The 16,260-nt window shown below is 45.7% G+C and overlaps 1 protein-coding gene across 12 annotated transcripts in view; it reads right to left on the bottom strand.

The window, feature by feature from the left end:
• Nucleotides 1-16,260, bottom strand: part of hspg2 (heparan sulfate proteoglycan 2) — a 647,132-nt gene that overhangs the window by 377,435 nt on the left and 253,437 nt on the right. For all 12 annotated transcript variants that reach the window (XM_085966756.1, XM_085966759.1, XM_085966758.1 and 9 more), the window contains 2 exons: nucleotides 15,852-15,910; nucleotides 3,147-3,307 (listed from right to left, as the gene is read on the bottom strand). In XM_085966756.1, coding sequence (XP_085822882.1) covers nucleotides 3,147-3,307; nucleotides 15,852-15,910 — 220 coding nt within the window. The remainder of the gene's footprint in view (nucleotides 1-3,146; nucleotides 3,308-15,851; nucleotides 15,911-16,260) is intronic.

The raw sequence follows: 16,260 nt of genomic DNA, 5'->3' as shown, positions 1-16,260 counted from the left end.
TGGCTGCATTTCCAGGGTTTGGCACTGAAATTGTTCACTTTAAATGAGGATACTCCCAACGCTTGAAACATTCCTCCTTTTCTTTCGCATCCCCTTATAAAGCGTGCTGGAAGAGTCAATGAGTTACCCCTATTTCTGACACCAAACAGCATCTGTTATTACGCGCTGGTCAGCGACAGACAGCATGGGCTTCAGAGCGAAAGAGCGAGTGCTTCACTGGGCGGCGGACATTTTAATTCTACACCACAGCTACCAATCAAAAAAAACTTCAACGACTTCACCAGTGAGGCCAAACAGCAAACCAGCGTTAGCAGAATGGGCGCTGGTTAACTGGGACACTGGTTAACTGGGACACTGGTAATACAAGTCAGATCACGGCATTCATCATACGTTGCACATATATGCAAATACCGCCTGAATCTGGTGTCAGGGCGTGACCAGAGCAAAGCTGACCAAGGCTCCTTTGAGGCAGGTGTCTCCCTTTATTGCCGAGTCAGTTCAGGCCTTCGCACCCGATTTACACACTTGTTTAGTGTCGGTGCAAAGTGGTTTTGGTTTGGCCCCTCACTAGACTTGTAGAGCGTTAGGACACCTCAAGATAGTTAATGAGGAGGGGTTTGGATCGAGTAAATAGGGAGAAACTGTTTCCACTGGTAGGAGGGTCGGTAACCAGAGGACACAGATTTCAGGTAATTGGCAAAAGAACCAGAGGGGGAGATGAGAAGGTTTTTTTTTAAAACACAGTTATGATTTGGAATGCGCTGCCTGAAAGGAAGCAGATTCAATCGTAACTTTCAAAAGGGAAATGGATAAATACTTGAAACGGAAAATTTTGCAGGGCAATGGGGAACGAGCAGGGAGTGGGACTAATTGGAGAGCTCGAGCAAGGAGCCAGCACAGGCAGGATGGGCCGAATGGCCTCCTCCTGGGCTGTCTGATTCTATCATTCGAAGATGATCACTGTGCTGTATGTAAAACTGGGCCTTGGCTTGGTAGGGCATTGGTTTGTGCCCACAGTGCAGCCTGCAGCAAAGTGCTCCTGCAGGTCAGGCCTCCCCGCGGTGCCCAATTAATGTATATATCACAAGTCACAATGTAAAAGTCTGTGAAATTTTTTTAATACTTCACAAGCACAGCACAGACGGAGTAAGCCACTGTATCCAGATTGAAAATGACTTAATTTAGCCAGAATAGGAAATAAAGAATCGGCTCCATTTGTTAATGTTATAGACTGCAGCTGCTGGGCTGGAAAATATTCAATCCCAGAACAGCAATCAACAGCAACAGAGCATTTCATACCAAAGATGTAACTGTCACGAGCACAGTCACTCCATTTATTACCAAGAGCTCGCAGTCAGCCAGCCCACAAATGTTGGTTCTTATATTTCCAACTAAGCTGGCGGAGGGAGCATTGAATGAAACAAAGAGTCGGCGCACAACTCAAGTGTACGGCACTTTGTTCCCACCAGGGCTGGAAAATCAATCGAAAGCAAGCTCGCAGAATAGCGGGCGTGGTGTGTGTCAAGCTCAGGAAGGAGGAGATGTTTGCCGAGGCTCCAGCTTTTCATAGACAGCATTTCAGTTTGTTTTGAATGACTTTGAACTTTTGCAAATTCTTTTAAAGCTTACCCATTTGTGATGGAATTTGGGTGGGGCAATTTTAATGTATTTTCCAATAGAAAGTTACATCTAATTTGGCACCAAAAAGAATCTTGAAGGTGGAATGGTCAAATATTAGGAGGCTGCTCAAAGAATTCAATGTCCAATTCAAAGCCCTATTCTGCAGGTTAAGGAGTCACATTGGTTTTACAGCCTAGTAATGCAAAGTCATTTTTTGTGCTAACACTCCAGTGCAGTGCTGCCTTTCAGAATTGACGTGAAACGAGGGCCCTGGCTCCCCTCTCGGGCCGACGTAAAAGATCCTATGGCACTATTTCGAAGAAGAGCAGGGGAGTTCTCCCTGGTGTCCTGCGGCCAATATTTATCCCTCAATCAACATCACTAAAACAGATTATCTGATCATCATCACATTGCTGTTTGTGGGAGCTTGCTGTCAAAAAGGGTTTTGGGACATCCTGAGGTCATGAAAGGTGCTATAGAAATGCAGTTTCATCTGTTCTCACTGCTGGCTTAGTTACTACGGCCTCAAGCACACAACTCCCTACAATCCCGAACAAACTAGCATCTCAGAAGTGCCATGAATATTGGGCAGTGAAGCAAACAAGATTCACATTGTTGCAGTGTTGGGCGATCTTGTGGTGAAGGTACCTTCCTGGAGCAGGAGGAGGTGGCATAGTGGTTAGCACTGTTGCCTCACAGCGCCAGGGACCCGGGTTCGAATCCGGCCTCGGGTGACTGTCTGTGTGGAGTTTGCACATTCTCCCCGTGGTTGCGTGGGTTTCCTCCGGGTGCTCCGGTTTCCTCCCACAGTCCAAAGATGTGCGGGTTAGGTTGATTGGCTATGATAAATTGACCCTTAGTGTTAGGGGGATTAAATACGTGGGGTTACGGGGATAGGGTGGGATATGTGTTGATGTAGGGGTTACGGTGATCGGGTGGGATATGCGTCGGTGCAGGCTCGATGGGCCGAAATGGCCTCTATCTGCACTGTGGGGTTTCTGTGATTTCTGTGATCTGTCTGTGGTGTGCCGGGCTCATTAATCAACAATGCTGGCATTAAAAGAGATAAAACGATTGATGCCCTAGTGATGGACACCCCACATTTTGCTCAACGTAAAAAACAAAACATTAAAAAAAAATGCAATAGAGGAAAATGAGAGCCCAGAAAAAAAGCTCTCCAACTGTCTGTAATATTCCTGAAGTTGCACATTTATGGGATACTCAGCACTGTACTTTGTGAACAAATCTACCAACATCCCTGCTACACCGACACAGAGAAAAAAGTCAAAATCGACAGCCCTGAATAGTGTGAACTGTGACAACTGGAGTTCCAATTCAGTGCTGCAGTCTGGAATCTTTATATTCTGGTACAGGTCCAGAATCTATCTGGGTGAGGTCTGCACTGGTTCAAGTATCAGAATTGATTTTTCCTTAATCTTAATTGAACATCCAGATTTTTAGTTCGACGTCAGTGCATGTTTTCTTGACTGTCCACATCAACTAACCTACAAACAAATGTCAAATACCTTCGCCCAGGTGCCGGAATGAGAAGCCTTCAACTGAGGTTTCATAAGGACCGATCGATCCACTCCGTACAACCGAGTACACCACCTCTCGAATCTCCGCATCATTGCTGTTACCGTCAGAGCCCACATCCAGCTCCACAATCACATTTTGGTCCTCTTCCCTGTGAAGTTAAACAGAAACAATTCTGAGATGATGTGCCACATAATGTGGACTAGTCAGCCTAGACTGAACACTCTGGCTATCAAACAGGACAGGTCAATACAGAATTAAACAAACCAAAAGTAATCAACAAAACAGCAGTACTGGATGACACCAACCAAAGTAAACTGGAGGATTGCAGTCATAGAGTTATACAGCACAGAAAGAGGCCCTTCGGCCCATCGTGTCTGCGCCGTCCATCAAGCCCTGTCCAATCTAATCCCATTTTCCAGCATTTGGTCCATAGCCTTGTATGCAATGGCATTTCAAGTGCTCATCCAAATGCTTCTTGAATGTTGTGAGGGTTCCTGCCTCTACCACCCTTTCAGGCAGTGAGTTCCAGACTCCAACCACCCTCTGGGTGAAAAAGTTCCTCCTCAAATCCCCTCCAAACCTCCTGCCCCTTACCTTGAATCTATGCCCCCTTGTTATTGACCCCCCTACTAAGGGGAAAAGTTCCTCTTTATCTACCCTATCTATGCCCCTCATCATTTTGTACACCTCAATCAGGTCCCCCCTCAGCCTTCTTTGCTCCAAGGAAAACAACCCCAGCCTGTTTAGTCTTTCTTCATAGCTGAGGCGCTCCATCCCAGGTAACATCCTGGTGAATCTTCTCTGCACCCTCTCCAAAGCAATCACATCCTTCCTATAGTGAGGCGACCAGAACTGCACACAGTACTCCAGCTGTGGCCTTACCAGCGTTTTGTACAGCTCCATCATAACCTCCCTGCTCTTATATTCTATGCCTCGGCTAATGAAGGCAAGTATCCCATATGCCTTTTTAACCACCTTATCTATCTGTTCCGCTGCCTTCAGGGATCTATGTACATGTACACCAAGGTCCCTCTGACCCTCTGTACTTCCTAGGGTCCTACCACTCATTGTGTATTCCCTTGCCTTATTTGTCCATCCAAAATGCATCACCTCGCACTTTTCAGGGTTAAATTCCATTTGCCACTTTTCCGCCCATCTGACCAACTCGTTTATATCGTCCTGTAGCCTGAGGCTTTCCTCCTCGCAATTTACCACCCCACCAATTTTCATGTCATCTGCGAACTTACTGATCATACCTTTTACATTCTCATCCAAATTATTTATGTAGATCACAAACAGCAAGGGATCCAGCACCGATCCCTGAGGTACCCCACTGGACACAGGCTTCCAGTCACAAAAGCAACCTTCGACCATCACCCTCTGCCTCCTGCCACTCAGCCAGTTTAGGATCCAACGTGCCAAGGCACCCTGGATCCCATGGGCTCTTACCTTCTTGACCAGTCTCCTATGCGGGACTTTGTCAAAAGCCTTACTGAAGTCCATGTATACCACATCCACAGCATTTCCCTCATCCACACACCTAGTCACCCCCTCGAAAAATTCAATCAGATTGGTCAGACATGATTTACCCTTGACAAAGCCATGCTGACTATCCCCGATTAATCCTTGCCTCTCCAAGTGGAGACTAATTTTGTCCCTCAGAATTTTTTCCAATAATTTCCCTACCACAGATGTTAGGCTCACTGGCCTGTAATTCCCTGGTTTATCCCTGCTACCCTTCTTGAATAATGTTACTACGTTAGCTGACCTCCAGTCCTCTGGTACATCCCCTGAGGCCAGAGAGGTTCTGAAAATTTGTGTCAGAGCCCCTGCAATCTCCTCCTTTGCCTCACACAGCAGCCTGGGATACATCTCGTCCGGGCCTGGGGATTTATCCACTTTTTGGCCTGCTAAAACCGCTAGTACCTCCTCCCTCTCGACGCTAATATGTTCAAGTATATCACAGTCCCCTTGCCCGATTTCTATGTCTACATCGTCTTTCTCCATAGTGAACACAGATGCAAAAAATTCATTTAAAACCCCGCCTACATCATCTGGCTCTACACACAGATTGCCACTTTGGTCCCTAATAGGCCCTACCCTTTCCCTGGTTATCCTCTTGCCCTTAATATACTTATAAAACATCTTAGGATTTTCCTTTATTTTGCTTGCCAGTGTTATTTCATGGCCCCTCCTCGCTCTCCTAATTTCTTTTTTAAGTATGCCCCTGTACTTTTTATACTCCCCTAGGGCTTCTTCCGTCTTTAGTCTTCTGTAACTGCCAAAAGCCCCCCTTTTTTTCCTAATGCATTTTTGTATATCCCTTGTCATCCATGGTTCCCTTTGCTTGTTGGTCCCACCCTTGACCTTTACGGGAACATGTTGGCGCTGTACTCTCTCTATTTCCCTTCTGAAAGTCTCCCACTGCTTTGATGTGGATTTTCCTATGAGTAACTGCTCCCAGTCCACTTTGGCCAGATCCTGCCTTATCATATTAAAATCGGCCTTCCCCCAATTTAGAACCCTTATTTCCGGGCCGTCTTTGTCTTTTTCCATGACCACCTTAAATCTCACTGAATTATGGTCACTGTCGCCAAAATGCTCTCCTACTGACACTTCCACCACTTGCCCGGCTACATTCCCTAGAATTAGGTCCAGTACCGCCCCCTCTCTTGTAGGACTTTCTACATGTTGGCTCAAAAAGCTCTCCTGGATGCACTAAGAATTCTGCACCCTCTAAGCCTTTCACACTCTGACTATCCCAATTAATATTGGGGAAGTTGAAATCCCCCACTATTATTACCCTATTATTTTCGCACTTCTCTGAGATTTGCCTACATATCTGTTCCTCTATCTCCCCCTGATTGTTTGGGGGCCTATAGTACACTCCCAGCAAAGTGCTTGCCCCCTTTTTGTTTTTAAGTTCTACCCATATGGCCTCATTAGAGGAACCCGCTAATATATCATCTCTCCTTACAGCAGTAATTGACTCCTTAATTAATATTGCAACACCCCCTCCCCTTTTATACCCCCCTCTGTCTCGCCTGAAGATTCTATACCCCGGAATATTGAGCTGCCAGTCCTGACCCTCCCTCAACCATGTCTCTTCTATTTTCCAGATATCAGTAAACTAAGAAACCCTTAACCAACAGGATGCAATATACAACCATGCTGGTCATCCAAGATCTTTCAATACTGTAGTCTGATTGAGAGAAAGCAGGCTCATCTTATCCAACATGTTGTTATGATGAAGAATATTAATTTATTCATCACTCTATAACTGGCCAGTGACTCGCTCCTCGAAATATAGGAACAGGAGGAGGCCATTCAGCCCCTCGAGCCTGTTCCGCCATTCAATTAGATCGTGGCTGATCTGTGACCTAACTCCGTCCACCTGCCTTGGCTCCATATCCTTTTGTACCCTTGTCTAGTAAAAATCTAGCGATCTCGGATTTAAAATTATTAATTCAGCCAGCGTCTAATGCTTTTTGTGGGAGGGAGTTCGACACTTCTACCACCCTGTGTGTGAAGAAGTGTTTCCTAATCTCTCTCCTGAATGGCCGGGCTCTGATTTCAAGGTTATGGCCCCTTGTCCCAGACTCCACCACCAGTGGAAAAGGTTTCTCTCTATCTAACCTATCAATTCCTTTCAAAATCCTAAAAACTGCAATCAAATCACCCTTCAACCAGGGAATATGAGCCTAGTTTATGTAATCTGTTCTCATAATCTAACCCTTGGAGCCCTGGTAACACTCTGATGAATCTGTGCTGCCCTCCTGCCAAGGCTAATATATCCTTTGTAAGGTGTGGTGCCCAGAACTGTACACAGTGCTCCAGATGTGGTCTAACCAGGGTATTGTACAGCTGTAGCGAAACTTCCTTCTCTTTATATTCTGACCCTCTAGTTATAAAGGCTAACATTCCATTAGCCTTTATGATTATTTTTGTATCCGGCCACTACATTTTAGTGATCTGTGTACATAGAAACATAGAAGATAGGAGCAGGAGTAGGCCATTTGGCCCCTCGAGCCTGCTCCGCCATTCAATGAGATCATGGCTGATCATCCAAATTCAGTACCCTGTTCCTGCCTTCTCCCCATATCCCTTGATCCCTTTAGCCTTAAGAAATATATCCAACTCTTTCTTGAATATACTTAATGAATTGGCCTCAACTGCCTTCTGTGGTAGAGAATTCCACAGGTTCACCAATCTCTGGGTGAAGAAATTCCTCCTCATCTCTGTCCTAAATGGCTTACCCCTTATCCTTAGACTGTGACCCCTGGCTCTGGACTCCCCAACCACCGGGAACATCCTTCCAGCATCTAGTCTGTCTAGTCCTGTTAGAATTTTATAAGTTTCGATGAGATCCCCTCTCATTCTTCTAAACTCCAGCGAGTACAAGCCCAATCGACCCAATTTCTCCTCATAAGTCATTCCTGCCATCCCAGGTATCAGCCTGGTGAATCTTCGCTGCACTCCTTCCATGGCAAGAACATCCTTCCTCAGATAAGGCGACCAAAACCGCACACAATACTCAAGATGTGGTCTCACCAAGGCCCTGTACAAATGCAGCAAGACATCCTTGTTCCTGTACTCAAACCCTCTCGCTACGAAGGCCAACATACCATTTGCCTTCTTAACCGCCTGCTGCACCTGCATGCTTACTTTCAGCAACTGGTGCACAAGGACACCCAGGTCTCGTTGCACTTCCCCTTCTCCCAATCTATTGCTGTACAGATAACAATCTCTCTTCCTGTTTTTGCCACCGAAGTGGATAACCTCGCATTTGTCCACATTATACTGCATCTGCCCAATCACCCAACCTGTCCAAATCATACTGGAATTTCTCGGCATCCTCCTCACAGCACACACGCCCACCCAGCTTTGTGTCATCTGCAAACTTGGAGATATTACATCTAGTTCCCTCGTCTAGATCATTAATATATATTGTGAATAGCTGGGGTCCTAGCACCGATACCTGCGGTACCCCACTAGTTACTGCCTGCCACTCGGAAAAACACCCGTTTATTCCAACTCTTTGCTTCCTGTCTGCCAACCAGTTCTCTATCCAAGTCAGTATCTGATCCCCAATCCCATGTGCTTAACTTTACACGCTAATCTCTTATGCGGGACCTTATCGAAAGCCTTCTGAAAGTCCAAATACAGCACATCCACTGGTTCTCCCTTATCTATTCTACCAGTTACATCCTCCAAAAATTCCAGTAGGTTAGTCAAGCATGATTTACCTTTTGTAAATCCATGTTGACTTTGTCCAATCCTGTCACTGTTTTCCAAGTGCTCTGCTATTACATCTTTTATAATGGATTCTAGCATTTTCCCCACTACCGAGGTCAGGCTTACTGGTCTATAATTCCCCGTTTTCTCTCTACCACCTTTTTTAAATAGTGGGGCAACATTAGCTATCCTCCAATTCATGGGAACTGTTCCAGAGTCTATAGAATTTTGGAAGATGACCAGCAATGCATCTACTATTTCTAGGGCCACTTCCTTAAGTACCCTAGGATGTAGATTATCAGGCCCTGGGGATTTATTGGCCTTCAATCCCGTCAATTTCCCTAACACCATTTCCCTACAAATACTGATTTCATTCAATTCCTCCCTCTCATTAGACCTTATGTTCCCCGACATCTCTGGGAGGTTATTTGTGTCCTCCTTTGTGAAGACAGAACCAAAGTATGTATTTAATTGGTCTGCCATTTCTTTGTTCCCCATTATAAATTCCCCTGATTCTGACTCCAAGGGACCTACGCTTGACTTCACCAATCTTTTTTTCTTCACATATCTATAGAAGCTTTTACAGTCAGTTTTTATGTTCCCTGCTAGCTTACTCTCATACTCTATTTTCCCCCTCTTAATTAATCCCTTTGTCCTCCTTTGCCAAATCCTAAACTGCTCCCAATCCTCAGGTTTGCTGCTTCTTCTGGCCAAATTATATGTCCTCTCCTTGGATCTTATGCTATCCCTAATTTCCTTTGTTAGCCACATTTGAATCACCTTTTTTTGTTTTATTTTTATGTCAAACAGGGATGAACAAATTCTGTAGTTCATCCATGCGATCTTTAAATGTTTGCCATTGCTTATCCACCATCAACCCTTTAAGTAATGTTCCCCAATCCATCCTAGCCAACTCGTGCCTCATACCATCGCAGTTTTCTTTATTTAAATTCAGGACCCTAGTCTCTGAGTCAACTACTTCACTCTCCATCTTAATGAAAAATTCTATCATATTATGATCGCTCCTCCCCAAGGGGCCTCGCACAACAACATTGCTAATTAATCCTTTCTCATGACATAAAACCCAGTCTAAGATGGCCTGATCTCTAGTTGGTTCCTCGACATATTGGTCCAGGAAACCATCCCGTATACACTCTAGGAATTCCTCCTCCACAGTATTGTTACTAAATTGGTTAGCCCAATCTATATGTAGATTAAAGTCACCCATGATAACTGCTATGCCCTTACTGCACGCGTCTCTAATTTCCCGTTTAATGCCATCCCCAACCTCAGCATTACTGTTTGGGGGTCTGTATACAACTCCCACCAACATTTTCTGCCCCATGGTATTTCTCAGCTCTGCCCATACAGATTCCACATCATCAGAGCTAATATCCTTCCTTACTATTGTGTTATTCTCCTCTTTAACCAGCAATGCTACCCCACTTCCTTTTCGCCTGTCCTTCCTGAATATTGAATACCCCTGGATGTTGAATTCCCAGTCTTGGTCACCCTGGAGCCATGTCTCCGTAATCCCAAGTCTATCATATCCGTTTACATCCATTTGTGCAGCTAATTCATCCACCTTATTACGAATGCTCCTCGCATTAAGACACAAAGCCTTCAGGCTTGATTTAACACTCTTAGTTCTTTTAGAATTATTATTTACTGTGGCCCTGTTTGATTTACACCCTTGATTTCTCTGCCTTCCACTTTTGCTTTTCTCCTTCCTGTCTTTTGTTTCTATCCTTGCTTCCCTTTCCTCTGTCTCCCTGCACAGGTTCCCAACCCCCTGCCATTTTAGTTTAAACCCTCCCCAACAGCACTAGCAAACACCCCCCTAGGACATCGGTCCCGGTCCCGCCCAGGTGCAAACCATCCAGTTTGTACTGGTCCCACCTCCCCTAGAACCGGTTCCAATGTCCCAAGAATTTGAATCCCTCCCCCTTGCACCATTCCTCTAGCCACGTATTCATCTGAAATAGCCTTCTATTTCTACTCTGACTAGCACGTGGCACTGGTAGCAATCCTGAGATTACTACCTTTGAGGTCCTATTTTTAAATTTACCTCCTAACTCCCTATATTCAGCTTTTAGAACCTCATCCCATTTTTTACCTATATCGTTGGAGCTATATGCACCACGACAACTGGCTGCTCACCCTCCCCTTCCAGAATGCCCTGCAGCCATCCAGAGACATCCTTGACCCTTGCACCAGGGAGGCAACATACCATCCTGGAGTCTCGTTTGCGGCCGTAGAAACGCCTATTTATTTCCCTTACAATAGAATCCCCTATCACTTTAACTCTCCCGCTCTTTTTCCTCCCGTCCTGTGCAGCAGGACCACCCATGGTGCCAGGAAGTTGGCTGCTGCTGCCTTCCCCCGATAAGCCATCTCCCTCAACAATATCCAAAGTGGTATATCTGAGAGGGGATGGCCACAGGGGACCCCTGCACTAACTGCCTGCGCCTACTACTCTGCCTGGCGGTCACCCATTCCCTTCCTGCCTGTGCAGCCTTTACCTGCGGTGTGACCAACTCGTGCTATCCACGATGTCCTCAGCATCGCAAATGCTCTAGTATGTATCCATTCGCAGCTCCAGCGCCGCAATGCGGTCTGCCAGTAGCTGCAGCTGGATACACTTCCCGCACATGTGGTTGTCAGGGACACAGGAAGTGTCCCTGATTTCCCACATAGTGCAGGAGGAGCATGCCACGGGGCCGAGCTGTGCTGTCACGACTTACCCTTTAATTAATTCAAATTGAATTAAATCAAATCAATCCCACCAATTACACTACAATTAAATGATATACTGAAGGGCCCTTGTTTACTAGCACTAGCAAGGGAGGGAAAGCTCAGAGCCAGTCTGCGGCAGTTCGGTTGCCTGCCATCTGCTCTCACAGCTTCAGGAAATGTGCAATCAGGTACACGGCGGAGAAATCAAGGAATTCGTTAACGTCACAAAAGGAATAAAAGCCGTTACATATTAAACACAAGTCCTTCATAAAATAAAAACACAGACAGGTCGAGGCAGCCTGGACAACTTGTTCTTATAATTGGGAGTTGCTGCAAAGGGCATGGGTCATACAAAACAATAGGAGATCTGATCAAAAAATAAACCCAAAGCAGGAGTACGCAGTTTCCAGAGTTTAATAAGGGAGACAGGATATCAAAACAAAAAGGTTAAGAAAAAAGATCAAATCCGTTGCTGCAAATTAAGGAAGCAGAAGGCGTCTGTTGCAGTGAGTTCTGATAAGAGGTCGATTCCGTGAAGAGCTCGGTATGATTTAACAAAGAAGATGGGAGACTCTGACCTGGAACTATAGAAACAGCTGGGTGGGCGGACATGGAGGGTGACACTGCTCTGGTGCAGATTTCTCAAGTAGTAAACTTGGTATGAATTGTTGGGGATGAGGGCCACAGGGAGGATGGAAGGTCCTCACACCCTGTTAAGATTAACGAGTTATCTTCAAGTTGAGAGGACCTAATGAATCTAGATCAAGGAGAGAGAGGTACAGCAGGCAAGGAGCAGGAATCAGGAGAGGACTGACGGAAGAGGATGCTCATGGGAGTCTACAATGTTTCTATATTTGTCAAACTGCTTTGCCCTTGGAGACAATGCCAGTACAATGTCAGCCATCGTTTTTTCTGGAGAGGTGATGCGAGTGCGTTTTCAGATGGAATTAGGGGTGTTTGGGGTATGGTAAGTGACTCACTGATGAAAAGGGCCCTACTTTTGCAGGCACTCATAACGCTTCAAACATTTTCAAGTAATTGCAGAGGCTGAATAAGGGGTGGCTTGAGATATTCCGTGGCCTAAAATGGTGGGAGAAAAGGTGCTGCCAGTGAAGGACAACCAATCAGGGCTGAATAGCGATGATGTTGGAATGGATAGACATTCTGGAGATTGTGTCTGGGAATCGGCTTCACACATACTGTTGAGGAAAAGGGGAAGAAAATCTACAAAGACAAGCAGTACCTCTCCTAGTCTTGTCAAATAAATCCTCACTTGCATTGGATCCAGAGTGGAGCTTAATAATTATAATTTTGTCCACGCACATTAGCCAAGGCAACAAGCCAAATGCATCTGTTGCTAGGAGGTACTGGCACTCTGGACCTTCAAAGCCCTGTAAACAGTGGGTGGCAAACTGAAACTTCTGTAGTTGTATTTCCTCTAAATGTTTCCCGAGATTAAAAAAATGCTTGTTCAGCCTCTGCAATTACTTGAAAATGTCGACTGTTGGCTGGGCTGTGGCTCCACAAGCTCGCGCCCCTCCCGTACCTCTCCCAGGTGGCCATTAGTCAAATGTCTATCAGTCGGTTACTTGACAAGGCAAGGGAGGGAGGACCAGAACAGACTTGAATCCATGTGTCATGGAATGTCACACACGTGTACTGCACAGCCATCAGGAGTGGGAGCCCGAAACAATGTTCCCGACATCAACCCAGAGGCACAGAAGCTGACGGCAATGGCCCTAAAGCCCATTAACATCAACTAACTTAACATAAACCGGAGATCAAGTCAGGGACCTCCCAGATCTCTACACAGATTGAGCTACACAGTGAATAGACTCATGGGGTAACGGAGATATGTGCAGAGGCAACATCATAATATGATTGAGAAAAGCAACCTTTGAATACATAAAACATTCATTCATTCAGGAGTCAGGTGAAGATTAAAACTATTCTACCAAGTGTAGCAAGAAGCCAAAATATCTCCTGGAGCTCACTGACCCAGACTGAATAACACAGATTGTTCTTGGCAAAGAGTGTGGGAGTGGGTCATCTGGGGGAGGAAAGCATCTTTTCTTCCCAAGGAACATTTGAGTGTTTTGTAGCGTGGGCAGTGGTGAGTGATGAAGCTGGAATGCTGTGGGCCGGCGGGATATTTATCTGCCGTCTTCTCCCATGTGGTTGAAGTATCCGTTTGTTAAAATGACACTTGCTTGCAGACAGTTGCCATTCTCCGTCAACCTCATTCTCACTGATCCCCGATGGAAACATCAATGATTCACAGCTTTTAACCACGCTCTTCATATCTCTCGATTATATTATCAGCCTCAATCCATCAAGACTGAGAAAAACCCCTCTTCTTCGATCAGTGGATATTTGGGACCGTTCAGCGGGGGGACAGCATCACCAGGAGCATGGCCAACTGGGAGAATCTTCTCTCCTCCTTTCCTCCCCCGTGCGCGCACACGTACCCTTAGAGCAGCTGGCACATCTCACAGACCCACTGTATTCCACCATAATAGCCCTGGATATATACGTCTCATTGGGAACTGTAACCAGTGCTGCCGCCATTATGTAAACAAGCTGAGTCACCCCAAGTACTTTATTGGCCGAAGTTTGATATTGAAGCTTTGTGGGAACTGTCTCTCCGAGAGTTGCGTTCATCTCAGCGGTTTCCTTCATAAAAGGAGAAATGTGCCGGGCTGTGGGGAAAGAGCGGGGAGTGGGACTAATTGGAGAGCTCTTTCAAAGAGCCGGCACAGGCACGATGGGCTGAATGGCCTCCTCCAGTGCGATAAGAATCTAGGACCGATGATTATAGAAGTACAGAGTTGATCAAATGCTCCGTGGTCCAAAATGGTTCCTGCAACATTGGTGGAAGGTCAGATAAAGAGTGATATATATAAATGATCTAGACGAGGGAACTAGATGTAATATCTCCAAGTTTGCAGACGACACAAAGCTGGGTGGGCGTGTGTGCTGTGAGGAGGATGCAGAGAAACTCCAGTATGATTTGGACAGGTTGGGTGATTATACTGCATTTGCCATGCATCTGCCCAATGTGGATAAATGCGAGGTGGCAAAAACAGGAAGGCAGATTATTATCTGAACGGCGATCGATTGGGAAAAGGGGAAGTGCAACGAGACCTGGGTGTCCTTGTGCACCAGTCGCTGAAGGTAAGCATGCAGGTGCAGCAGGCGGTTAAGGCGGCAAATGGTATGTTGGCCTACATAGCAAGAGGATTAGAGTACAGGAGCAATGATGTCTTGCTGCAGTTGTACAGGGCCTTGGTGAGACCACATCTTGAGTATTGTGTGCAGTTTTGATCACCTTATCTGAGCATGGATATTCTTGCCATGGAGAGAGTGCAGCGAAGATTCACCAGACTGATACCTGGGATGGCAGGAATGACGTATGAGGAGAGATTGGGTTGATTAGGCTTATATTCGCTAGAGTTTAGAAGAATGAGAGGGGATCTCATTGAAACTTATAAAATTCTAACAGGACTAGACAGACTAGATGCAGGAAGGATGCTCCCGATAGCGGGGGAGTCCAGAACCAGGGGTCACAGTCTAAGGATACGGGGTAATCCATTTAGGACTGAGAGGAGGAGGAATTTCTTCACCCAGAGAGTGGTGAACCTGTGGAATTCTCTACCACACAAGGCAGTTGAGGCCAATTCATTAAATATATTCAAGAAGGAGTTAGATATATTTCTTAAGGCTAAAGGGATCAAGGGATATGGGGAGAAGGCAGGGACAGGGTACTGAATTTGGATGATCAGCCATGATCTCATTAAATGGTGGAACAGGCTCGAGGGGCCGAATGGCCTACTCCTATCTTCTATGCTGATAGTGATAGTGAAGGGCAGCCAGTCAGGGGGGAATGACGGAGCTGTGGGACCGGATAGACATTCTGGAGTTTTGCTCAGTTGTGTTTTGAATTCACACATACCTTTTCCTTTAGGAGATTAAATAAGTGGGATAGTAGCCAAGACAGGCGAGATATGGACATGGTCGTTAGTTGAAACAAACATTATCCAAACCTTACAGGCGACCCCTAGGTCATCAGCTAATCCACAATAAATTCTTCATGGCGGGTGGGTTCAGCTGCTAAACCCAGCGAGCAGAATAAAGTCATTTCGATGTGAAGGCCAAAGAAAATGCAAGTGCAAGCCGGGCGGCGTATGTTCAAGGTCTCCAGGGCCAAATCCCTGTTGTGGCCCCCACTGAAATCAATCTGATCTCAACACCTTATCAGCAACTCCACGGAGCCAAAGGACGCTCACAAATCTATCAGTGACTGGTGATCGTGCTCTCCTATATGGAGAATTAACCATCCAGAACAATGGCATTCATTTAGAAACCAAATCTTCAAGGGACATAAAGCAGAGGCTTGTGTTACATCAACGACGAGTGTCAGTAGGAATAATTGTGAAATAACTGGAAACCAGAAGACAGATTTAGCTTTAGGTGCAGAGGAGTGAGAGGGATAAGGTTCAAGTTAATAATTTCAGGATTACCTGCACAGACCCAGCTGCCTTTGAGGTTTATGCTTGAACTGAAAAAATACCTTTCCATCAACTGGTGAACAAGCTTTCATAGCTACAACAGATCTTCAGATTAATCTGTAAAATTATCATATTGTGCTTTGATTTGTCCAATCCTGGGCCTACAGGATATCATTTTGCCATAAAGTGAGATCATGTCAAAAAGGCACTTACTTGATCCATACCACAGTGACTGACTGGTCTCCGGAGATCCTATAGAATTCAGACTCAAGCTGTAAAGAAAGCACATTTATTAAAGGTTTAGAAACGAGGGGAGGCTTTGAAGCTGCTGCCATATTGTGTTTGCTTCAAGTGTTGTTATAGAACAGGCGATTCAAGAGTCAACCAAACACAGCCCGTCTTGAGCGATATGTTGCTGGCTGCAATGTAAAGTTCCCCATTCTCTCAGTCAGGACACCAGCTTATGAAAGTTTAAAAAGGGGGCCCGAGCTGCAAGTTAAGGGCCTTGCACAGTGACTGAAAAAGTGTCCTAACGAGCTGTGCCTTGCTGCACTGGGCAACCTGCTGGTGGTGGATTTCGCCGACCAATCGACCGGCCCAATTTCAGTTCAACATAATAAAC

Source organism: Somniosus microcephalus, chromosome 25 (assembly GCF_052327205.1).
Source record: "Somniosus microcephalus isolate GS21.2 chromosome 25, FLI_Smic_1.0, whole genome shotgun sequence".
NCBI classification, from domain to species: Eukaryota; Metazoa; Chordata; class Chondrichthyes; order Squaliformes; family Somniosidae; genus Somniosus; species Somniosus microcephalus.
Note: the sequence above shows the minus strand (reverse complement) of the source record. Positions and strands in the feature narration are given on the sequence as shown.